This window comes from Acipenser ruthenus, chromosome 1 (genome assembly GCF_902713425.1).
Source record: "Acipenser ruthenus chromosome 1, fAciRut3.2 maternal haplotype, whole genome shotgun sequence".
Classification (NCBI taxonomy): Eukaryota; Metazoa; Chordata; class Actinopteri; order Acipenseriformes; family Acipenseridae; genus Acipenser; species Acipenser ruthenus.
In genome coordinates, this window is record NC_081189.1 from 4,062,569 (window position 1) to 4,089,032 (window position 26,464).

At 37.9% G+C, this 26,464-nt stretch overlaps 2 protein-coding genes across 5 annotated transcripts in view; one reads left to right on the forward strand and one right to left on the reverse strand.

Annotated features, from left to right (window-relative positions):
• Nucleotides 1–5,327: 5,327 nt before the first annotated feature.
• Nucleotides 5,328–16,671, reverse strand: LOC117404050 (protein kish-A). The gene is made up of 4 exons (XM_034006700.3): nucleotides 16,562–16,671; nucleotides 14,581–14,690; nucleotides 8,496–8,530; nucleotides 5,328–5,757 (listed from the first exon to the last, which is right to left on the reverse strand). The coding sequence occupies exons 1-4, from the start codon at nucleotides 16,562–16,564 to the stop codon at nucleotides 5,687–5,689; spliced, it is 219 nt and encodes a 72-aa protein (XP_033862591.1). The 5' UTR covers nucleotides 16,565–16,671; the 3' UTR covers nucleotides 5,328–5,686.
• LOC117973484 (DNA repair protein XRCC4-like) overlaps nucleotides 15,904–26,464 on the forward strand; it is a 153,593-nt gene continuing 143,032 nt past the window's right edge. For 2 of the 4 annotated variants that reach the window (XM_059033385.1, XM_059033202.1), the window contains exon 1: nucleotides 16,699–16,829. The gene's annotated coding sequence lies outside the window, so the exon portion shown is untranslated. Of the gene's footprint in view, nucleotides 15,929–16,697; nucleotides 16,830–26,464 lie in introns of those variants that run through there. The other 2 variants (XM_059033267.1, XM_059033324.1) reach the window with 2 other exon arrangements.

Genomic DNA, 26,464 nt, shown 5'->3' on the forward strand with positions numbered 1-26,464 from the left:
AAACTGGACAGAAGCAGGAGAAAGGGAGCAAGTTTCTGCAGCTCTGTTATAACAACACTTTATGCTTCCCCGGTCTTTATCATGTCCTTTTCTTCCTTCCAGGATCCTTCCAGGATATCCCAGTCTGCTTTAAGATTGAGCTGCTGAAGGACGCCCCCAATCCGACAGGGGTCCTGCGCTCCAAGGCCAATGGCGACCCCCCTAGTGTATGTCCTGTGGTGCTTTGTTTGCTGTGAAATGGGCCATTGAGGTAGCGTGAGCGGACGCTGGGCAGAAGGATTACTTTCCACTGCGTGAATACAATTACTGCAGACCTCTTCACATGCACTTGGCACAGGGTTGACAATGAAGTGCACTATCAAGCAATTTGGCCTGTTTAAGTATCTATGAATGAACTAAACAGAGCACTTGTCAAGAGTAGCCCTCCTCCCCCACCTTAGTTTCTGAATGCATCTGGTATTAAGGATTGGTGGCTACTACTGCTGGCTATGTTGCTTCCGTCTGAGGCTCAGTCTGACAAAATCATTCAAATTAGAGTTTCAGTTCTCCATCGGATCAGAGAGTAGAATATCTTCTGGGATTAGCATTCAGCAGCAGCACCTTGTTTTCAAAGGCACTGGAAACAACACGGACAAATAAATAACTATCCACACTTTTGTCCCATTTATGTCCCATCTTTGCCTGTAATTTTCATACACTAAAGAAGAGGGTTATTCAGACCACTAGCCATTATGAACAGCCATGGAGAACTGAAAACCTCTCAGTAAACACTTTAAAAAGGGTGCTGATGCTAGTGGGAAAACCTTAATTGTTTATGTTGACTTAATCAGCTACCCTATTTAAACCAAAATCCAGTTTATGGCAAATGTCACTAGAGGCAGCCATTATTCAACACCACTTCACAGTTGCAAACACAAAGCAATGCAGAAATAACCACTAGTAAACCATTTACAACATCAAGCAGCTGTGATTCACCTTTTACATACAGACATGCTCAAATTTGTTGGTACCCCTCCACAAAAAACAAAGAATGCACAATTTTCTCTGAAATAACTTGAAACTGACAAAAGTAATTGGCATCCGCCATTGTTTATTCCATATTTAATAGAAATCAGACTTTGCTTTTGATTTTTTATTCAACATAATATTGTAAATAATAAAACAAATGAAAATGGCATGGACAAAAATGATGGGACCACTAACCTAATATTTTGTTGCACAACCTTTAGAGGCAATCACTGCAATCAAATGTTTTCTGTAGCTCTCAATGAGACTTCTGCACCTGTTAACAGGTAGTTTGGCCCACTCTTCCTGAGCAAACTGCTCCAGCTGTCTCAGGTTTGATGGGTGCCTTCTCCAGACTGCAAGTTTCAGCTCTTTCCATAGATGTTCGGTAGGATTCAGATCAGGACTCATAGAAGGCCACTTCAGAATAGTCCAATGTTTTGTTCTTATCCATTCTTGGGTGCTTTTAGCTGTGCGTTTTGGGTCATTATCCTGTTGGAGGACCCATGACCTGCGACTGAGACAGAGCTTTCTGACACTGGGCAGTACGTTTCGCTCCAGAATGCCTTGATAGTCTTGAGATTTCATTGTGCCCTGCACAGATTCAAGGCACCCTGTGCCAGGCGCAGCAAAGCAGCCCCAAAACATAACCGAGCCTCCTCCATGTTTCACTGTAGGTATGGTGTTCTTTTCTTTGAAAGCTTCATTTTTTCATCTGTGAACATACAGCTGATGTGACTTGCCAAAAAGCTCCAGTTTTGACTCATCTGTCCAAAGGACATTCTCCCAGAAGGATTGTGGCTTGTCAATATGCATTTTAGCAAATTCCAGTCTGGCTTTTTTATGTTTTTCTTTCAAAAGTGGAGTCCTCCTGGGTCTTCTTCCATGGAGCCCACTTTCGCTCAAAAAGTGACGGATGGTGTGATCAGAAACCGACGTACCTTCACCTTGGAGTTCAGCTTGTATCTCTTTGGCAGTTATCCTTGGTTCTTTTTCTACCATACGCACTATCCTTCTGTTCAATCTGGGGTCGATTTTCCTCTTGCGGCCGCGCCCAGGGAGGTTGGCTACAGTTCCATGGACTTTAAACTTCTTAATAATATTTGCAACTGTTGTCACAGGAACATCAAGCTGCTTGGAGATGGTCTTGTAGCCTTTACCTTTACCATGCTTGTCTATTATTTTTTTCTGATCTCCTCAGACAACTCTCTCCTTTGCTTTCTCTGGTCCATGTTCAGTGTGGTGCACACAATGATACCAAACAGCTGACTACTTTTCTCCATTTAAATAGCCTGAATGACTGATTACAAGATTGGAGACATGTGTGATACTAATTAAAGAAACTAATTAGTTTGAAATATCGCGATAATCCAATTATTTATTATCTTTTCTAAGGGGTACCAACAAATGTTTCCAGGCCATTTTAGAATATCTTTGTAGAATAAGCAATAATTCATCTCTTTTCACAGCTTCTTTGCTTTATTCTATGACATACCAAAGGCATGCAAGTATACATGATAAAATAGCTTTTAATTTCATCACTTTTCAGGAGGAATGAAGCATTATTTCAATGAGCTGTAAGGGTACCAACAAATTTGAGCACGTCTGTATAAGAATTATATCAGCTAGTTTGATAATACATCAAACATTATTGAAGCCCAAGAATCTGCGTGATGCTTAATTTCCATGATCTGATTCAACTGTGAAATTGCAGTTGTACAATCTTTACTAAACATGAGCAAAAGAACAGTGAAGAACGAAACATTATAATAATAATCATCTGCATGGATGTCAAATAAATAACAGTCTGAATACATGCAACTGTGTGTGTGCGCTGCAGAAATAAACCAATGGTATCTTAGTAGTAGTGCACACTGCCAAGCATTGATTAAGACAGCGGACTATCCATTTTCTGTTCAAGTGTACCCACAAAGAGGAGATCAGAGAACACCAAACTAATTAGGCTTTGACCAGCCACTCAGTTTTTTTTTCTAAGCTAGTCAAGAGGTGTGATCAGGTAGAACTGCCTCTTTTCTACACTATATACATTTTACATAGACTACATCTATATGATAAAGCAAAACTGTTTAAGCTCAATTATTTTCCTTCTCATCAATTTCAAAGCTATAACTTAATTACCGATGCATGATACACAGCTTTATGCGTATCACGTATAATTAGCTACTTGCACAAACTACATTGACGTACAATTTGAATACCAGAAATACAAAGCTGCTTTATATACAAACAAGCAAAGCTGTGTATATTGTGCTTACATTCTCAAATGAAAGCTCAGCTGCTTAACATTTACTTCCCTTGACTGATTTTTTCAAATTAATGTGTGCTCTTTGAGTAAGACATGCTGAAATGTCATGTTCTGAAATACCGGAGTGCTCCTTTGTTAATTGACGAGAAAGGTTATACCTTTGCCAGCAGGGTTTATCAGCTGATACCGCTAGCCTGAGCCAAGGACTCGCCATGAAGCCGGGATAGCTGTGAATGAATTGTGAGAAACGAGTCAGGCCACTGAAATGTCCCCCTTTCTTCTTGCCTCAAAATGTATTGCTCTGGTTTTCTTTCACAGATGGGCCTGCTGCAGTCTATGTTATCCAAACAAACTGAACTACAAACAGTTTTTGTTCCAAAGACTTTTAATGACTGCAGAGATTGCATTACTGTGCCTGGTAATGTAGAAGACAGAGACCCCTCCTCCTGGTCCCCTTGAACTGTCATTTTGTATTCCTGTGAACACATAATCAAGGTACCTTCTAATGCACCCACTATTAATCACATCTTTTCATAGTAAATCATTTTGAGAGTCCGATTTTTATTACTTGAAACTGTTATGGGTCGTAATTTTTTTTTGTTAAAGCAACAAACTTAATAGGCTAAACAAAACTGAGCATGAAATATAGCACGGAAGATTTTTGTTGGGTACTGCAATACTTCTTTAAATGTTAGATTGCATTAAAATGCAGCAATGTGCTAATTACAAAAAAAAAAAAACATACATACATACATAATAAACACACCTCCTATGGGACTGAATGACTAGTTAGTCTAACATGAATTTCAATTAAATTGTTTTAACACTGCATTAATTTTCAATTCATTTTGCTCCAGAGGAGGAAGGTGCTTGAAAATGACAGCTTGCAGGGAAGTTTGGGTGGAATGAATTGGCAATACGGGAGAGAAATCAATCAAGCCACGTTTCCACTGCCTAGCGCTTCCGGCATCAAAACCGTGTTTGCACTGCTCATGGCTATCTGGCCAGGTCCTGCATCTCAAACTCCAAGTAGCCAAACAGGCTACAAAGGAAGTGTGTCATCCCATAGCCAGGAGATGCGTGTAGAGAAGAAAAACTGACCACTGGAAATTACTACCATTTTCTTTCATACAGGTAAAATATGCATGTGACATTCTTGTTTTTCTTTAAGCTTTACTGTATTCACCAAAATGAGATAACTCTGTTAGGCTGAACAATATTCACCTTGCTTCGGCACACAAGACTAAAGTTACATTGCTTTAATAATAATAATAATAATAAACACAAAACCTGGCTGTTTGGCTGTGCTCTCCATCTTTACCACATTACTTTTTATTTGCAGAGAGCCTATGGTTAAATGTATTTGTACCGCTGGTTTCTTTAACACAAAACACAGTAGGCTCCCCCAGTGACTTTTGACGTATGGCAAGAATTTCCGAGGTTGGCCAGGTTTAGAAAAAAGCACTGAAACGCTCTTTTGATTTCAGCAACTAGCTGTGGGCAGCTAAAGCCTGTCGTGCCAGGCAGTGGAAACAAGTCATTGGATGCATTGTTTTCACACTTTTTTCAGAACTGCAACAGTATGGTAAGCAGTTATATCTATATTTTGCATGCGAGTCATACAGTTAAATAGGGCTTATTGTAGTAAGAAATCAGCAAAAAGGTTTTTACTATTACTATTCGATGTTCAGACTAATAACAGAATGGTTTGTTTTTGTTTTATAGCCAGACACATTGGATATTTACTTATTTTTTTTTACAATAAAATCACTTCTCATGTGGTTTTACATTTTTATAATTGGTAACACAGAAAAGAAAAAAAAAAACTTGAGCAGATCGCTTTAACGGAAAAATATATGGTTAGAATTAGGTATCATAAAAAGCAATGCTATCTCCTTATGTCTACCATTAGATTTGGTGCATTACCGAAGGATGGGCCACCTGGACTCCATTGCTGTATACAGCAACATCCCTTGGTAAATCAGGTCCTTGTTACCGATACACGGAATGAGTCAAAAAGCTATAAAAAACAAAATACAGTGGATTTCCTACTAGGTAGGTGAAGAACTTATATTTTATTGATTTAACAGATGGAAATGAACTACATAAAAATCCCATGGCCATTTACAGTTTTCAGGGTTCTTCAGTGAAGAATGGAGCCTTGGGTGTGTCCTTGGTCCAGTCTACAAGCACAGGGTTTCTTCTTGCAAGGTGTGCTATTATTATTTATTTCTTAGCAGACAGAGAGTGCTATTTGAAGCTGAGCATGGTCAAAGTCAGAGATGTCTCTAATGCTTATTTCAAGCTTAGATTTAGCTTAGTTAGCTTTTTCTTCTTCGGTGCTTGTCTTCAGGTGGATTTAAACAACTCTCCACCCGAGTTGCACTCCCTCACCCACCCTGTATTCACATTGCATTACTCTGCAAACAAAATACTGAAGGCCATCACCACACAACATATAGCAACATAAGGGCTTTTCCGTTCACCTGCAAGAGACAAAGAAGTACAATTAATGCCACCCTCATTCCATCTGCCTTTTCAGTTTAAACAAAGCATGGTTTCCTATAAAACATGATCCAAATTTAAAGAAGTGCAAACCTTGGTTTTAAAAGGTAAAGCCATGTGGCTATTGCACAGGTGCCAGGACACAGCTGTGCAGTGCTGTATTTGAATTACTGCATAATGCAAAACAACTGAAAAACAAAAAGATCACCACAATAAAAGAGGGCCTGTAGTGATGTAAATTAAGGTTATAAGAAAATTGATTGGTTACTGCTTTAAAAATACCTTGCAGTTTCTTGCAGCACTGAAACATTTAATTTTTTTTTGAAATCTTGAGGAAAATGTTAGTGCTGCAAAACCGGAACCGTTATGAGAAGCACTGTATAAAAATATGCAAAATACCAGGGTGTGCCCGTCACCTTTACAGGACCACCATAATCCATTCTGAGAAGCTCATCTCTTCTCTTACTCTGCAGTGTTTTTTTCTCCTCTAAATCTCCCACAAAACAAACATCTTTCTCCAGTCCTACATTCCTTAGTACATGGCCTTCCCTGGGACTGCAGATTCTGTGAACCTGCCAAAATAAAAACTGAAAACATCTTTCACTGTGTCCCCAATGATTTTCTGTGTCAACGCTTCTATTGTGTTCTGCAGTGTATCGAGTTTTTAAACATACACAGATTTATTGTTAATGGGACTGCAATTTCATATTAACGACTTCTTATATTCGTCCTCTGAGAACACACTACACCCTGATCAGGCTGGAGGGTTAATATATGGGTTTCTACAAAAACACTTTTTATGCAGAAAAGAGAGCCCCCAGGTTGAGGAGTTTGGTTTATGAACTCCGTGGTGTGCTACTGGAAGATAAGGGCACACTATAGCTATAGTTCCTCAGAGTGCCATCCTTTTTCATTTAACAGCCTGTGGCAGTGTGACCCCGCCTTGTGCGTATCGTTTGTTTATATGTTGCATGTAGTGTGTTAAATGTTGGCGTATAGTCATTGGTACACGGGATATAAATGGGTCTGCGTAGCACGAGTGATAAAATGTATATTTGTATTTAGCCACGAGGGTTGCACATCACTTCACGTGCTGATTAAAATGTAATACTATGTGAGCACGGGGAAGGACACGTAATTAATCCATGTGCAGTTGTACCGAGATTCTAATTGAATGATTGATTAGCAATCGAGTCTTGGTACAACTGCATAAAAGACGCACATTGTCACTCAGTCGGTGGTTGAGTGTAGAGAGGAGAGTACGGGGGAGCGGAGAGAGAGATCGAGGAGAATATTATTATTATTATTATTATTTATTTCTTAGCAGACGCCCTTATCCAGGGCGACTTACAATTGTTACAAGATATCACATTATACATTATTTCACATTATACAGATATCACATTATTTTACATACAATTACCCATTTATACAGTTGGGTTTTTACTGGAGCAATCTAGGTAAAGTACCTTGCTCAAGGGTACAACAGCAGTGTCCCCCACTGGGGATTGAACCCACAACCATCCGGTCAAGAGTCCAGAGCCCTAACCACTACTCCACACTGCTTTATATTTAAAAATATACTTGTTTCTGTTTGTTTGGCCATCTCGCCTTTTTGTTTCGTGTTTTGTTGTTTGTTTAAATCTTTTGTTTTGTTTATTAATAAATCAGCTGAACGCCGTTGCGTTCAGTTTCACCCGCCCATCCATTGTTTTGGTTTCTGTACTTCCTGGTCCATGACGTCACCACACCTCACCACTGCAAGCCATCCTGCCACACAGCCCATCCTGTGTCATGAAGGTTCTCACTATTTTGGTTGATAACTGGAAGCGAGATCTAGTAAAACCTCTTGTGGGTCTGGGGTCGTATTCGAAGAAATCTGATGAACTAACACAGACTGTACTGTGTTAAATGATGCAGTATTTTGCACATCATTATTAATAGAAATTAGAGTAGAATTCTTAGTGGATCAAGGTCATATTTATAATTTCCCATCAATAAATTGTATTCTTGCCAAAATAGTATTTTCCCTTTATCTGGTGGTGTGTATTTTTAGTGCTGCAGGAAATTAGTGTTCAGTTTAAGTTGCAAGTGCTATAAGAGTCTCTGAAAGACTGCTTAATAGACTTAAGATCGCTCTTTTGTTGTGGAAAGGCACACTACAGTAAACTTTTTAGGGTGTGTTATGTGTCATAAATCTTCCAGCTATACCATTTCTTATTTTTGCAAAATTTGGGTGTTGACAACAAAGGATTTATGTATGTTATATACATACACCTGCTTCTAAGAGCTACAGCTTTGGAATACACTAGAATTTGCAATCAATAACTTAAGAACGACCCACATGGAGTGCAAGGAATGCTCTGTTGTGTACAGAAGTTGTGTCTAAGAATTTGTTCTGTGATTGAAAAGTGATGCATTTAATATATACTGTAGTTGCTACAGATTTCCAATTTTCCTATGTATATTATCACTGCATCTGATATCATGCATTTGTAAAAGGCTTTACCAAACGTTCTATTTGTGTGGCAGTCAGAAGGGTAAATAAATAAAAAATGAAATTTTGGTTAATTAATTAGTTATGCACTTTGGTTTGTATAGCATGAAGCATAGTTCATTGAGACCAAATCTATGAAGTCTACAACTCGGGATACAGAATTATTAAGATGTATCCTCCCTGAATCCAGATTAAACATTACACATTACGTGATTTACTTACCTATCCTGGCACACTTCCAGAATATTCCCAAAATTCTGTAAAACAAAGAACAAAAAAATAAAAATGAATAAAACAAACACAACCTTGCCAAAAATCTAGAAATAGCAATTATTCTGGGAAGGCTAGGTTGAAATAGCCACTATAAAACACACACACGCACAAAATCACGTCTGATAATTCAGAATTCATCTTTTTTTTTATTTACATTTAATTTATGGTTTGCGGGCAAAGCCAAAGACGACCAGCGTTTCACATGTAAATTACTACCAAACACAGAGCAGACAAGAGTAGTTAAGATCACAATCTGCCTTGCTCATATGTATTTCAGTAAGTCAAAAGTACCACCTAACATGAAGAATAGTTAATAGCTTGAACTAGACTTAATCTTACAAAGGTTGCACTTATACGTATCCCGCTCCCAGTCATGTAAACAGACACCATCAACACAGACCTCATAACCTGACTTTATAATGCAGAGGTTCTGAAACTCAATGGTGAGTGGATCCACAGTGTGTGGTCAGTATCTTAAATGTGCTCTCTTGTGTCCCAGCTGACAAATCCTCCAGACACAGGACTGTATGTTAGCTACTTAAAGATCATTTGGAAATCTGCCCACAAGAAGATGGTCTGTTCCAAAGAAACGGACAGAAATATCTTTGCATGACTGCATTTATTATTTATTTATTAGCAGACGTCCTTATCCGGGGCGACTTACATTTGTTACAAGATATCACATTATTTTTTTTTACATACAATTACCCATTTATACAGCTGGGTTTTTACTGGATCAATCTAGGTAAAGTACCTTGCTCAAGGGTACAGCAGCAGTGTCTCCCACCTGGGTTGAACCCACGACCCTCTGGTCAAGAGTCCAGAGCCCTAACCACTACTCCACACTGTTACTCCACCTAAATGCATTGGTCTTTCTGCTACTGTATTGTACAACACTTCTAGAAATAAAAGTACTAGTCTTAAAATAACTTTTTACACAATTAAAGGTTTGAAGTCTTGGGGGTCCTGTTAAGAACAGAAGTGCTCGCCCGGTTCCTAGTAGCTAATTGATCTTGAGTTTGAGTTAGAGACGGTGTTCTAATAATTGCAGACAAGCGACTGCCTCAACATTGATGGTCATATATTCCCTGTATTGGACTCCCTATTTCCTGTGTGCACAACAGAGCAGCTGTACCACTTGCTAATAGGATTCAGCATAATAACTAATTGATTACTGGCACTTAACAAGCAAGCATCCGAGATACACAGGATCTTTGTCTGGGGGCAAAAAAAAAACCCAAAAAAACCCCCACACACACACAATATATCTATCTGTTTAAATGATCCAGCTCTTGAAGCCAAGGAAAGCTACACAAAGGCAGCCAAGGCTCATCAATGAACAGTCTAGATAATTACCCATATTCTAAACTACAGAAAGCAATTCATAAGAATCTGCCAGGCAGTTAAAAAAAAAAAAAAAAAAATAGGTAGCTGTGTGAATAACCAAATTACAGCATTACTCTGACCAGACTTACTGTGAGCTTGTGGCTGAACACTTTCACTCCCTAGACTGCAAGAACATTTTTTACAACAGTTATATACACATTATATATATATATATATATATATATATATATATATATATATACACACACATACATACAGTGCCTTGCGAAAGTATTCGGCCCCCTTGAACTTTGCGACCTTTTGCCACATTTCAGGCTTCAAACATAAAGATATGAAACTGTAATTTTTTGTGAAGAATCAAAAACAAGTGGGACACAATCATGAAGTGGAACGAAATTTATTGGATATTTCAAACTTTTTTAACAAATAAAAAACTGAAAAATTGGGCGTGCAAAATTATTCAGCCCCCTTAAGTTAATACTTTGTAGCGCCACCTTTTGCTGCGATTACAGCTGTAAGTCGCTTGGGGTATGTCTCTATCAGTTTTGCACATCGAGAGACTGACATTTTTGCCCATTCCTCCTTGCAAAACAGCTCGAGCTCAGTGAGGTTGGATGGAGAGCATTTGTGAACAGCAGTTTTCAGTTCTTTCCACAGATTCTCGATTGGATTCAGGTCTGGACTTTGACTTGGCCATTCTAACACCTGGATATGTTTATTTGTGAACCATTCCATTGTAGATTTTGCTTTATGTTTTGGATCATTGTCTTGTTGGAAGACAAATCTCCGTCCCAGTCTCAGGTCTTTTGCAGACTCCATCAGGTTTTCTTCCAGAATGGTCCTGTATTTGGCTCCATCCATCTTCCCATCAATTTTAACCATCTTCCCTGTCCCTGCTGAAGAAAAGCAGGCCCAAACCATGATGCTGCCACCACCATGTTTGACAGTGGGGATGGTGTGTTCAGGGTGATGAGCTGTGTTGCTTTGACGCCAAACATAACGTTTTGCATTGTTGCCAAAAAGTTCGATTTTGGTTTCATCTGACCAGAGCACCTTCTTCCACATGTTTGGTGTGTCTCCCAGGTGGCTTGTGGCAAACTGTAAACGACACTTTTTATGGATATCTTTAAGAAATGGCTTTCTTCTTGCCACTCTTCCATAAAGGCCAGATTTGTGCAGTATACGACTGATTGTTGTCCTATGGACAGAGTCTCCCACCTCAGCTGTAGATCTCTGCAGTTCATCCAGAGTGATCATGGGCCTCTTGGCTGCATCTCTGATCAGTCTTCTCCTTGTATGAGCTGAAAGTTTAGAGGGACGGCCAGGTCTTGGTACATTTGCAGTGGTCTGATACTCCTTCCAATTCAATATTATCGCTTGCACAGTGCTCCTTGGGATGTTTAAAGCTTGGGAAATCTTTTTGTATCCAGATCCGGCTTTAAACTTCTCCACAACAGTATCTCGGACCTGCCTGGTGTGTTCCTTGTTCTTCATGATGCTCTCTGCGCTTTAAACGGACCTCTGAGACTATCACAGTGCAGGTGCATTTATACGGAGACTTGATTACACACAGGTGGATTCTATTTATCATCATTAGTCATTTAGGTCAACATTGGATCATTCAGAGATCCTCACTGAACTTCTGGAGAGAGTTTGCTGCACTGAAAGTAAAGGGGCTGAATAATTTTGCACGCCCAATTTTTCAGTTTTTTATTTGTTAAAAAAGTTTGAAATATCCAATAAATTTCGTTCCACTTCATGATTGTGTCCCACTTGTTGTTGATTCTTCACAAAAAATTACAGTTTCATATCTTTATGTTTGAAGCCTGAAATGTGGCAAAAGGTCGCAAAGTTCAAGGGGGCCGAATACTTTCGCAAGGCACTGTATATACATTTACATTATATATATATATATATATATATATATATAAATAATATACACACACACATTTTTACAGATACTGCACTTAAACAGTAATTGCTCAGCTTCCCTAAATAGCAAATAGTTTACTGATCACTGTGAATATGAGAAACTTAAAACAGCAATATAATAATTATTTTATAATTTTTTGTATTCAATTTTAAGTTTGAAATACAGTATTTGGTATTCATATGGGTATTTGTTAAGTTCATCTTTATGACCACAATGGCTTTTCTCAATGGAATAGTATAGTTTTTTATTAAAACATTATTGGTCAGTCTGTCCACCAGCTGTCAGACATCAGTGGTTCATCAGTCTAAGGCATATGTCTGATTGTGGTGAAAATAAGAGGAGGAGGCAATGACAAAAAGAAGACAGAATAAATTACTATAGGATAAACACATGAAATCATTTTGGCTGGTGGTTCTACAATGTAATGAGCTTTTATCAACCGATCAAGTATGTAAAACATAAAACAAAGTTAGCAGCTACTGTTTTATTTAGTAACGTTGGTCATAAATGTTACATGTGCTCATTGTTTGCTTTGCCAGATTGGGTCATTGTCTAGCACTTTCATCAATGGAAAAGTAATACCACAAATCATGAACCCTACACACTCTGGATCTTGGTGCTGGGGAGGAGCAACAGATGGTACTCCAATTGCTACACATGCTCTCAGAAGTGACTGTTCAAGTGGCCGTGACTGGGTGGATAACAGAATAAACTGTTACGCTGCCAAGGAAGCAACCTCAAGTCTCGTGTATATAAATGTCGTCATTTTTGTTAACTCAATCCAATGAGACAGACAAATAAAACAGAGTATTAAAAGGATCCCCTGAGCTTAGAAAAAAGAGAGGTGGTAAAATAAGCTTTGACACTAATCTTACACGTTATAGCATCATCATACTCTTCACTGAGGCTTGAAGAAAATAAAAATCCCAATGTTGGGAATGCACAGGATTGCGTTAAAACAATGACCAGTTATTGTGCGATTATCTTTAGTTTGATTAGTCTTGATTATTTATTTTAATGGAAAACGTTTAGCATTAAATCGTGTTTCTGACAGTCATCCAAAGATAAAAAGGATCAGTACCAGAAGCAAATACCAAACCAAGGGGAAACACAAAACAAAATGACTGGGAGCTACAGCTGATTTAAGAAATCTTTTTTAGTCCATAAAGGATAATTGGACAGAAGCAGAAGTGTGGAAAAATGCAGCGTCATTCATATGTCATTGGGGAGTGTAATCGTATGAAGCATCGTCTAACATCACTTAGAATTTTAAATGTCATCAATTATTTTCCTTGACCGGTAACAACCTACTTTATTTGCCCAGGTAAACCACAATGGAAATCTTTTTTCTAAAATGCGTTCCGTCAGCCTTTGATGACTTCTGACAAGAAAATAACCCAAATGCAACTTAAGACCAGAAGACCCAGCAGTGGTATGCCTTCGAAACACCTTCCGACAGCTACTGTATTTCCTGCCTTGTAACAGCAGACAGACATCATTTCACTACACCAGGCGTGATGGGTTAAACCAGATGGTCACTTTGGCAGACGGCCACCTATTCTTTTCAGATCAAGATACATACATGCTCCATTAAAAAAGTCAAAGGCTTGGAAATGTTTTGTAGAATTGAAATGGATTAATGTTTTGACACTGGAATCAGGAAATTAACACATTAAAACCGTTACCAGAGCAAGATAATTTTTTTTTTTTATCTTATTCCCCCCTATTGCCAATGCGCATGCAGACCATGGTATACAAATGGCAAACGTAGTGCTATATTACAAATACTGACGTTGACAGTAACAGAATAGCTAGATGAGCTGAACCGACAACACTTTAACTGGCAGCAACATGCTGAAGGATGTTGGGTCTGTTGCCGTTTCAAAAGTAAAAAAAAATACACGCTGTTACACCACAGCATGTGTATTTCTATCTTTAAATATAGAGGTATGTAATTAGCCTACCCTTTAGAACTGATGATATTGATTTCTGGTATTTTACATCTTCTAATTTAGTCCACGTTTCTACAATAGTTGGTATATCAGAAGCACTAAAACAAAGTGTACTTTATATTGTTCTTTGTTGGACTAATATAGTGATGATGCAATGTTCATTAGTTATCAAAGTTATGTAATGTATTTTATAGAAAAAACTGTACAATTTTTTTTTTTTTTTTTTTTTGTAAAAAACTTAGTGCGCCCAATTACTTTTCCACCATATGTGTAATGTCCAATCATTTTTCTCCTCACCGAAGCAATTCTGCACACAGCTCAGGAGAACAAGGTTCAGTGGCAATCCTCCAATCCCACGACCGAGCCAGCTTCCTCCTTTACACGCAAGAACTCAGGGAGCTACTGACCTCTGGAGGACCAAGGCCAGGTGTCCACTTTTGAGCTCACTGGGTGCCTTGCCTGCAGGGTTCGCTGTAGCACGATGAAGTGAAACTGTCCCCGACGTTTTTGCCTCCCTAACCCACGGGAGCACCACAGCCAATGCGACACTCCCTTGAGTCCCCAGCGAAGACCAGCCTGCTTCGCACAGCCAGGACGCGAACCTGCACTGTATGACCTCCTGCACACCATGCGGCTGTGCTTTTAGCAGGTGAGTCACTCAGGGACCCCCCCCTCCCGTATAAGATTTTAACATGTTTATTATACATTCCATTTTTGTCTAGGAACTTTGACATGTTTATAATAAAACAAAACAAACCACACTCCATCTGGCTGTTGTAATTGGCAATGAACTTGCACTTACCCGGATTTGTTTTTATCCAGAATGCTGGGAGCCAGGGCCCTGATGTAAGCGCAGGTACATATTAACAGCAGGATGACCGTCAATAAGCTCTGGAAGTTGAAAATGGCAGACTGCAAAACGAACAGACAGAATTGAGGTTTAACAAGGAATAGTATTTTTTGGTTTCCATTATGGCAAAAAGATAATCTCTCCAATATGTGTGCAAGCCTCCTTTGTGTAAATGGGGTTTAAAAGGGGGATGAAAAGTGCTAGCTGTTTTTCTAACAAGCATGTGGTCTTCATGAAATAAAACTGCAGTGGACATTCCCAAAAACAGCGAAGGCATTCGCTGAAATGCTTTTTGACAATTTAATGAGTACATTTCTGGACAAAGCGTGGCTTTACAGAGTGCCACCCCTGAGAAGAGGGGTACATGTGTGGAAGGAAAATTCTTGGACCTTATGTTATTACCGTATTTATGGAGTACATTTCATTCTTCAAGATTGAGGATCATACCGTAATGAAGCCTTTTAAATACTAGCAAATAAACAAAAATAAATTTCTTGAAGAAGAAGAAAAAAAAGGTTTGTTTTAGCTTTCAAAGATGGAAACTCTTGTTGCCTTAATACAGTAATTAACTTGAAACCTTATTTAGGAAAAAACTGGTAGTATTTTTGCAGATTTGAGCCTCTAGGACACCCTGTAGTGTTGATGGTCTTTTCCTAGAAAACCCTAGAAAAAAAGCGAATAAACTTTTACATTCCTGAATCCCTGCCAGAATAGACCCTGCTGTGTCGGTTCTGCGCCGCACTGCTATGGTTCATCAGACTCTCCCCCATCATCATTTAATTCCAAGAATTATCTCAGGAGCAAACAGATGTGCCATTATAGTCAGAAAAGACTTCCAGGTGATGAATAGGACTCCAAGGGATGGCTGATCTTTCGTCTGCTCCCAGTCTCCAGAGACGTATGCAAATCTTTTCAGACTTCACTATTTTTCTTATTAATATTGTTGTCACAGCTGGTGACAAAGTTGAAAGTTCAGTTTGTCAAGGCAGACAAACAAATGGGGAGTTTATGTGAAAATAATACATTTTAAGCATTTACATTAACACTTGTCACTAATCTGCAAAGCTTCTGCTATTTTTCTACACATTTGGTAGCTTGAGACCCTTACACTTACACAGCAAACAGGGGACGTATTAATGAAGTATTGACAATAGCGGTGTAACACATAGTTAAGGTTTTTTAATGGAAAACTGCTTTCCAGTGGGTTGAGAAACGGACAGACTGGCAATATTATTCACCGCAAGCGGGGGACATTACAGCTCATTGGAGATCACGAAGGGGAACATTTTTCCAGTAAAAGGTGAAAACTGCAGTCAAAATGTTTAAGCTTTTATTAAAAAAAACGTACTGATTCAAAGAAATCTTCTACAGAACGGTGTTCATAAATCACGTAGAGAATTAGACAAGGCGTGTTAATATAATTCTGACTCGACATGTAATCATTATATTGCATTATACACTGTACACAGCAACAAGATATCAAAGTGCGTTTCTTAATTGTATTTATATGGTGAGAGAAAAATCTGATGATATCAATGCATAAATACAGATACGTACACCAACAGGTACTTCTTAACTACACTAGTAAACTAAACTACACTGCAGCCAGGAATGGGACAGACAGGCTTAGTACGTCGGTATTTTGTATTTTATTTTTTAGCGACGCTGGCTGGGCACAAGAAAATAATAAAAATGAATTAACATTGCATGGCTGCATAGTGTTTTGGTGTTAAAACGTTATCAAATGCTCCTATCGATTTTCTTGATTTCACACAGTCATCGAAATAGGTAGTCTAATTAAATGGCAAGCAGTCGGTTTTAATGAATAACATGGGGAACAATAAACGACCCGTTGTAATGAGTAGCAATATGAATTAATGATACATATTGTGCACGTATTATTTTAAAAGGTTATAAACAGCACTATTCTTACCATAGCGAAAATGTTCTTACAGCCACCTCACACTTCCTGTGTGTCCCTGGAAATGATGTAGTTAAAGTAGCTTCTGTGCCTACCTATGATTGGCCAGTTGGACACAGTAAGTCCGCGTTGAACTATTAGTCATTAAACTCTATTTTTTTTTTCATTGGGCAAGAAAGCCACACAACTGATGACGATTTTTTCTGCGCATTCTGATTCGGTCGATATGTGCTTTTTAACGTTCGAATCTCTGGCACCCGGAAGATTGTGCAGTTTAAAGGTAAGACGCGTTATCAACATCAACAGTAACACTAAACAAATGTAAACATAAATGAAATACTTGTTATCACAGAAATAATTCAATTCTATTTTCTATGGATGCATTTACTGGAGGGGAAGCACACTGCTTACGTTGTCTGTCTGCATGGTTTCTGGTGAGGCTAAGCTTTGGAAGAATGTAAACAGAAAGCCACGAAGTTGGCAATGTTTTTAGTGTGAAATGAAACGAACAAATATGCTACACTTGAAGCAATAAGATATATCTGTCACGCCGTTTGCAGGATTAAGGTGTGTTGAACTTGCGAAGTTGGTGTGTTTGTTTTGGTAATGCTGTGCCCTCAGATTAATAAGTACTGTAAGGAAGATAAACAAAACTGCTATACCACAGAAATATGAACATGTTTTTCATATGTAAAATATGTATATAGTACATTCCTAACTGTTTGAATTTGTGAAAAAAGTACTAGTATAACTACCAATCAAGCACTGCTAAAGGTATACCTTTTGTGTCATATTTACTTTTTTTATAAGGTACTATTTATTTCTTTAAAATAAGTTAACTTCTGAGCTTTGTTATACTGGAGTCCATTGAAAACCATCCCCAAAATGCATGCAAATGGGTACCAAGAGTAGCAACGGCTCTGTGGGTTGTTTTAAACACTGTACATTAACCCGTGTACTGACTTTCTTAAAGGACTAATCTTGCACCATATACTTCCCATTCAGGGGGTTCTCCCAACTTCAGTGGCCCAAGTAATACTTTCAGCTTTGTGGGGGAAATTATTTTAGAATCTTCCATTTTCTTTTTATAGAAAGCAGCTAGATTCCTTTCATCTCTGCCTTCCACATATGAGATATATTTTCATGACCGATTTTCAAATGATCCCAAACAAAATCACTGAGTAAAGGTCCGGTCCCTTATTCAAGTGGGTGTTTGAGAAGACAAGATGTGTGTGTGTGGGGGGGGGTAGGGGAAAGTCTTTAATCAAAGGAACAATTTTAGTTGCTGTTTCTTTTTAGTTCAATAAGTAGTGGCTTTAGCCAATTTGTATTATTTTATCCATGCTAAATCACAGACCTGGTTTAAATTAGGATATGAGTCTGGAAGATCTTTCCATTTCTTTGGGCTCTGTTCCAAGAATAACGCACTGCACCAAGCAATCAGCAAACCCCATTGATATTTGTTTGAACCATAGAACTGAAAACGTAGTGCACTGTACCCCTTACTGTATTTACTAATTCCATGTTTACACAACAGTGTCCGTCAATGTTAGTGTGATATGGCATTTTCATTACGTTTGCTTGCCTTTTGTAATGTCTTCCAATCGTTTTTTCTCTTTCATGTGTCACTTCATTGTTATAAATAAAGGTGGCCTGGGTATGGATTTGATAACTGGGATAGATCCTGCCTTACTTTTTTTTATTTTCTGCTCTGGTAACTCTTCCCTATACAATTGCATTATCAAGTAAACAGTCCCCCACAGCAGGAGAGCAAGATTCTGTCCCAGATGACATGTGCAATGTAACTGAAAAAGAAAAAAGTGTGTGTTTGTTTTTTTGTGATTTAAAAAAGAAAACTACAGTATGACTTGCTGTACACTAGAGAACAACATTTAAATCCAGCAAATTCTTTTAAGTCTACTAAATTCTTTATTATTTTGGGAGGGGGAGGTCAGAGGGTGGACAAAATGACAGATAACATCATAAAGGTTTGATTTGATCTTACAATCTTCCTATTGTGTAAACCTGAAATGTAAACTCTGTTTCTCTAAGTGGTAGTAAAAAAAAGAAAGTAGGTTAATTTTGTTGCCTTCCTTAGATTTTAAACTGTACGTGCTGTCTGTGTGCCAAGAACATATATGAAAGTAAGAAGCATTCGAAAATAATTTCAGTAAAAAGACTCTTTGGCTCCCCTTGTAACCCATGGTACATACATAATTTTAAAATAAAAGGGACATGACGTTTTCAACAAGCTTTTTTTATTTTTATTGTTTTTATCAGAGACCACCTCAATTATTCCTTTTGTAAGGGTTTAGAGAAAATATATAAAAGCCTTTTTGATTTGAGGTACTGAGGGATTGAAAGCTCTTGGAACAATACAAACAATCCTACATCTGTGCCACAGACCTGACCATTGATTTAGAGTCAAACTTCCCTTAAAAAAGCCATCCTCAGGGGACACTGCCGAGATTGTAATAAAAGTAGAAGAGGCTCAGTTTCTACTGTATATGGCTCGCTTGCATCCTGAGTAAGATTGATGGCTCCAGTGCAATGGCGATGGGAGCAGGCCAAATTACACGTTGTTTTTATTGAGAAGCAAAATAATGAATGAGATAGTGTGAAAATGAAGCTGTGTGTCCCGAGCACAAGCCCGGCTTGTTTTTACAAATGAGCCAAATGATTGGGAAAGAGGTGGACTGTTTGTTTATGTGTCTACAAAGGGAGCTCAGAGGCCACCCATTTCAACACAGTAACCGGACAGGAAGGCTTTCCAAAGGCAGTCAGCTGTGTCCGACTCGCTAAGGAAATGACATTCAGAATCCGAGGAGGGATGTGCGCTGAATTGTGAACCATTTTGGCCGAATTGTAAACCTTGATAAGCCTAATAAAAGTGTCAAATGATGCCCTGCTGTAATTTTAATGCCTTGTTTTCAGACAGTTCACCTGGGCTAGCCTGCAGTTCTCCTGTCCATTTCAAATAATGGTCATAACACCGATAACAGGAGAGTTTTAATTTGTCAAATGGCCTGTAGCCTCAATAGGGGAGAGCAGCTATTTGAACACTAAGCCAACCTTAGAGTTCCATTACATTTTTCAATTACTATAAATAATGTTGGCACCCTTTGTTGTAGTCTGCACTTAAGACTAATTCAAAAGTTTGAAGTTTTATGAAACCCCTAAACTGTACGCATCGGCTGGCTTGGAGTTTGTTGAGAATCTGGTCAGGATTTAAGTGCAGGTTCTGCTGGTCGTTGTGTATTTATTCAAACTGTAACAAGTCATCGATATAAGACTAATGGTACAGTATGCCCCATATTTGTGTGGTGATGGGTGTATCTTCAAACAGTCTTAGGCTTGCAGTAGTTTGATATAGATGGCTTTTCTAATTAAACAAATATTAGATTTTTATGTAAAGGCCTTATACTGCTGCAATACATACCTGTCGATATTGAGAAACATTAACATCATTGCAAATACCATACAAGGCATCCCAACTCCCAGCTAGTTAAATGCATTGCACATTTTATTTATTTTTATTTAGTGTGTCCAATTATTATTTTCTCCCAATTTGGAATGCCCAATCACTTTTCACTGCAGCAATTTCTCCACACGGCTCAGGAGACCTGAAGGTTCAGTGGGCATCCTCCGATCCCACGACCAAGCCAGGATCCTTTAACTCCCAGGAACTCGGAACTCGAATGTCCGTGAAATACCGACCTTTGGAGGACAAAGACCAGCCCTGCAGGTGTTTGCCTTTGAGCTCCCTGTTTGCCTGGCCAGCAGGGTTCGCTGTAGCTTGATGAGGGGAAAACAGTCCCTGACAGTTTTGCCTCGCTAACCCATGAGAGCGCCAGAGCCAATGCAATGCTCCCTTTGGAGTCCCCAGCGAAGACCGGCCTACTTCGCAGAGCCAGGATGCAAACCTGTGCTTCTGCAAGGTGAGCCAGTCAGGGACCTCTACACATATATTTTTGGGAGATAGCTTTTTTGTTCAAAGAACATAAAAATGGTTTCCTCATAAGCCTCTAAAGAAAATGTCTGAGTTGTTTATTTCTGTTTTAGTACAATTATTGTGTGTTTCTTTTTTGAGAATCTAGCCATTAATCTACTGTAGTTATCGTGTTATCTTTTTGTAAAGTTACTTAGTGCTGAAAGAGTTACTGTAAATGGGTGACGCAGGGCAATTTTTAATTGTGTATTTATAATGGCTTATAGACCCAACACTATGGGGTCCCTGCTGTGTATTAGTGGTAGTAAAGTTCTGTTGGACTTCTTCCAAAAGCTTTCAGCTTGTTACCAAGTATAAAGATTTCCTTAATAAAATCAGAGCAAAGAAGCAGATTTCCCGTGTAACCTCAGGGAGAGAGAGCTATATAGTTTCACTTAACAAATATGTGGGTCAGCTCAGTGCCCTACAGTACGTTACATTTAATAGAATTTTAACTTGCCTGTTCAGGAAGACTAAAACCTATAAACGCCTTGGAATTAATATAAGAGTTCGGGCTGTATAAAACAGGATCCGAAATGGTTTTCTGACAAAAAATATCAGAATAATAAGCAGTAATTACCTTATTATCTGTGCTACACACTAAAGCATACAGTACACAGGTGCACTGACTGTTGCCAAACAAATTAATGTCTATGAAGCATCTAACTATGACACAGTGATTTCAGTCATTATCTTTAGCCAGGCAAAGCAAAGTGTGGTATACTAAAGGAGATGTCTATAGAAGGTCGGAACAAGGACAATTCCTAGCTTTTCTTGAAAGTCATCTAATGCTGCAGGGACCCACAGGGAGCGTTGCATTGACCTGTGCAGTCCCGCATGGACTCCTTGATCAATCCCTACTGGTCAGATGCCCAGGAAGTTTTGTGGGCTAAAACTGCAGCATGACCCTGATAGTGGACCCTAATTGCTGTAGCAGATTGGTTATGTGCTTGCTAAAAGTCTCTTTTTCTTTCTCATAGGCCTTTTATCATTTTGTTTTATTGAATTGCAAAGAAAACCAAGGGGTTTGGAAAGTGGTAGCTTGTAATATTTGCAGTAACGCTGAGACATTTCCTGACCTAGATTTTGGTGGGTACTGTATGTGGTCTGCACAGTTTTTGATACAAACAATGATGAGAAACAGAAAAGTTAATTGCAGATAAGCGAACAGTGTTTTAAAGGATGACGTTAAGTACTGGGGACTTTGTCATTCTTGTGGTATCATAGTGTTGGGGTTGCAATGATATGTTTAAGAGCAAATTGGTACGGGTATGAAATATCAAAGGTATCTTAGCTAATGTGTTGTTCTGTTTCTGTCATCCTGGTGACTTTAAAACTTAGAATTTTTAAAGCACACCAGTGGCCTCAATAGAGCTCTCAGAATTCTAAATATATCAGCTACACCTGAGTGTAATCATCAGGAATCCTAGGAATATGTTTGCTGTGGAATAATGAGGAAAAACACAGATTTTCTATGTTGTCGGAGAATCTTTAGTTTTACACTTTTTCTGTTTGTTTGATAACCAGATAAATACACTTATCATATATACTCATCAACACAGGCAATTTAGCTTTAAATTTACGTAAACATACTTGTTCAATAAATCTGCTTCTGGTGTACAGAGGTCAAGGCTGAACGAGGCGCACCATCACATTCATGCTGAAACGTAGCTGCAGTTTACTTCAGGATCCAGTGTGTTGTTACTATTGAAGAAGATCCCAAAAACGGTAACGGTCACCCCTAAAGATCGGGTTAATGAGTTTGGCAATAGCCATCCAGATGACAAAAAGTAACTCAAAGATAAACTAATATGAATACTATTTTTACACAGAAGTACTTGTAATCTAAAGTAAAATGGTAAATGTGTTTATATTATTGCTTGATGGAACTGGTGAGCTTGTAACTCCCTTAGACTTTAAGTGTACCAATAAATACTTTTTGTGTTAACTGTTATTCAATAGTACTGTTTGCGTATCTTATTATAATGTGACGGGGATGGACGATGCCATTTTAGCCTTTTATTTGAATTGTGGAATAGCACAGATTTTTATTTTTTTATTGGAGAATTTCGTTTTGGATAACGGATTCCTGGTAATCATCACCTGTCCTCCCACAACACTGTGCTCCTAGTGGATGTAAGAAACACATGACCATCTTTTCTCTAGGTAAAGTTTCTTATTCATACAACAAATGTGACAGTTCTCACATCCATCAGAACAGAGTGTTACAGTGTGGAAGGTTAATGGCTGGGTACACTCTGGTGCACCTGATTTAGGACTACTTAGAGCTTAAATACACAAATACAGGAGTTTTAAAAAGTCACCAGGATGTGATAAATTAAACTAAGAAGTGATAGAAAGAAAATAAACAAATACATCCCTATAATAGTAAAATAAAAGTTCCATGTTATTTTAAATGCTCATTTCATAAAACGGGTTTTAATCCACAAGGCACAGTAGCTGCTAGTGTTGCACTGATGATAATAATTAATTAGTTCTCATTCTGGTTCAACAAGCGGTTATCGATGATGATACACAAGATATTGAATCTTTTCTGAAATATTTTCCATAAAAGGTGAAATAAAACACCACAAAATGTTTACAAAGCGATTGATGTTAATTGATTGTGGCAGCAGGGACATGATTGAGAGATTACTGTAAACATATTGTTTAAATAAAAATGGAGTTTACATGTGTTGTTTTCACATACCAATTCCCATCATTTGCAGTTGCCTGGGTTTTGATCTGCCTAGTTATAGTTATAAAGAAGCAGTCCTTAACATTAGTTTCCAAAAGGGAAAAACTTTCTATAAAGAGGAATTGAAACAGATTATATAGCTATTGTGTTTGCAACAGATGTTGCACTTGCAGATTGCTGTTCCAAAGGTTTTGCTGCTTGAGAAAATCATGCTTGACAGACATTATACAGTTGTACTCAAATGCTTACATACCCCAATGGAAATGTGTAATTTCTCAAAAACAAATAATTATAGGAAAAATCTTTTGTAGCAAAAGTTTTGCTTATGTGGATGAGGAATAAGTTACAAGAAATACAATTATTTATTTCAGCAAATGTTTTTGCAAAACTCAAAAAATTCCAATTTAAAATGTATTCATACCCTTTGATGCTATGATAGTATTGTCTACAAGGTACTAGAAATTTCATTATGATAATGCAGAACCTAATTCTAGAAAATGCTGGATTGTAGGTGAACATTCTTAGAGAGTATAAAAAGGTTAGGCATAGGATGATTGCCGTCATTACCAAGAAGTCAATATGGGAAAAAGACCTTTCAGATAGCTCTTTTAGCAAATACAGCTGGAGAAGGATGCAAGAAGATTTCCAAGCATTTGTGTTTCCAAATTTCAACAATTGTTTCTATCATCAAGAAATGCAAGACTCATGGTACTATCATAACGCTCCCTCGGTCTGGAAGAAAGGAGGGTCTTTCACCAAGAACAAGTTGAAGAATTGTGAGGAAGGTTAATAACAATCTGATATTGTCAGCCAAAGATATTCAAAGTGAATTGGCTGCAAGTGGGACTGGGGTTTCTATTTCAACCATAGGTCAAATATTGCATGGTGATGGTCTCAATGGTCGCAGACCAAGGAAAAAGCCACTCTTAGGAAAATGTCACAAGGACATACACTTAAAGTTTGCAAAATGGCATTTGAATGGTGGATATGAGTTCTGGTCAAATGTTTTGTGGAGTGATGAAACCAAAATCGTGCTATTTGGTCACGCTGATTGTCGTTACGTTTGGAGAGGCATACAAAGAAAAGAACACCATACCTACTGTCAAGCATGGCAGTGGTAATATCCTTCTATGGGGCTGTTTTTCCTCTAATGGCACAGGAAATTTAGTACCAATACATGGTAATAAAATGGATTCCATAGCATACCAAAAGATACTGGCATCATCTGAAACCCTCCACTACAAAACTTGGTTTAAAATGCAACTGGACGTTCCAACACAACAACAATCTAAAGCACACATCAAAATCTACTTCAGAATCATTAAAGAATTGGGCAGTAGTGTGGAGTAGTGGTTAGGGCTCTGGACTCTTGACCAGAGGGTCGTGGGTTCAATCCCAGGTGGACACTGCTGCTGTACCCTTGAGCAAGGTACTTTACCTAGATTGCTCCAGTAAAAACCCAACTGTATAAATGGGTAATTGTATGTAATAATAATGTGTAAAAAATAATGTAATTGTGTGTAAAATAATGTGATATCTTGTAACAATTGTGATTCTCCCTGGATAAGGGCGTCTGCTAAGAAATAAATAATAATAAAGAAGAATAATATAAAGGTTCTGAAATGGCCTAGTCAAAGTCAGATTGAGAATCTTTGGTATGAGTTGAAGAAGGCTGTGCACAAGAGAAGTCCCTGGAATTTGAATGAATTGGAACAATTTTGCATTGAAGAATGGTCAAAAATCACTAAAGAATCATGCCAAAAGCTCATTGACAAATATCCTAATTATTTAAAACAGGTTGTTATTGCTAAAGGTATCTCAACTAGCTATTAATTTCATTTTCCTTGTCAGGGTATGAATACTTTTGAATAAGCATTTTTTTAGTTTTGCAAAAAAAAAAAATTGCTGAAATAAATAATTGTAGTCATCTATTTCTTATAACTTTTTTCCTCATCCACAAAAGCAAAACTTTTGCTACAAAAGATTTTTCCTATAATTTGTTTGAGAAATTATAAATTTCCATTGGGGGTATCTAAACTTTTGACTAGAACTGTATGTAGTAACATTACAGAGGTCATCTCAAAGGTCCACTTCAGGTATGGCAACAGGTGATAGATGCCATGTTCTTTTCCAGACACATTTTTAAAGACTGAGCTATCAGCAACAAAAAATCAGTACTTTTTAAAAATCTATTGATCAGCCATCAGTCACAATTCTTGTTGGGTGTAAAAGAGATTTTAACATTACTGCTTAGAAAATCGTTCCCCTACAGTATATTAAATTAAAGGGATTAAAACAAACAAGACGGGTTAACCCATGGTTGTGTAGTTCTGCACACCTGGAAAGCATTAAATCATGTCTAAATGGATTCAGGGGAACAGGGTGCTATTATTTTAAGTGATCAGAGCTGAAGACGGTTCTCTGAATGTTTACAGCTATACAAACAAGTACAACGTTTGTTCTGTTTACACATTCTGCAAACCACCAAAGCAATGACCAAATAATAATTTGATAAACTGGGTTAAAAAGCTATTCTCTATGACTGATACAAATACAGATATTCTAATATCCTGGAAGAATTAAGGGGAAAATGCCTTATATATTTGGTATAAAGTTAAATATACTGTATAATTGTGGTTCGCTTATATTCTTCTGTTTGGGGAACACCATTTTCTTTTAGAATAGGGATCCACAAAATGAAAACTGAGGAAGGCAAGTGGCAAACATGAAAGTAAATGTCTAATGTTTGCCAACTGTTAGCATAGGCCAGTCTCTCACCAAAACAGTGAAAAATACTTTTTATACATTCATTCTGTGTTGATTTGCAAAATAAATTTAGACAATTGCCAAATTGATATGACTGTTGTAGAATATCTGCTTTGTTATCCAACCATATGAGAGGTGCAATACATTTACGAAATGTATTGTTAGATGATCATATGAAACAACAAATGTACATTTTTGTAATTTGTGCTTGTTCTTCCTTTTTTTTTGTTAAAGACAAATTCAAACTGGGTAACTTTCAGATTTGCCTTGTTATAGCTTTACAATGTTTTAAGTTCTTTTCTCAGATGTTGTTTTTCAAACTACCTCATGCGTTTGTGCTCTGTATAAAGTTCATACAGTGGAGTACAGCAGCTGACTCTCTTTACAGTGTCGTCAAGCTTCTCAATAGGTCTTCCTGTAGACATTTTTCAATTAAATAAACAAACAGAAATCAGCTCACAAG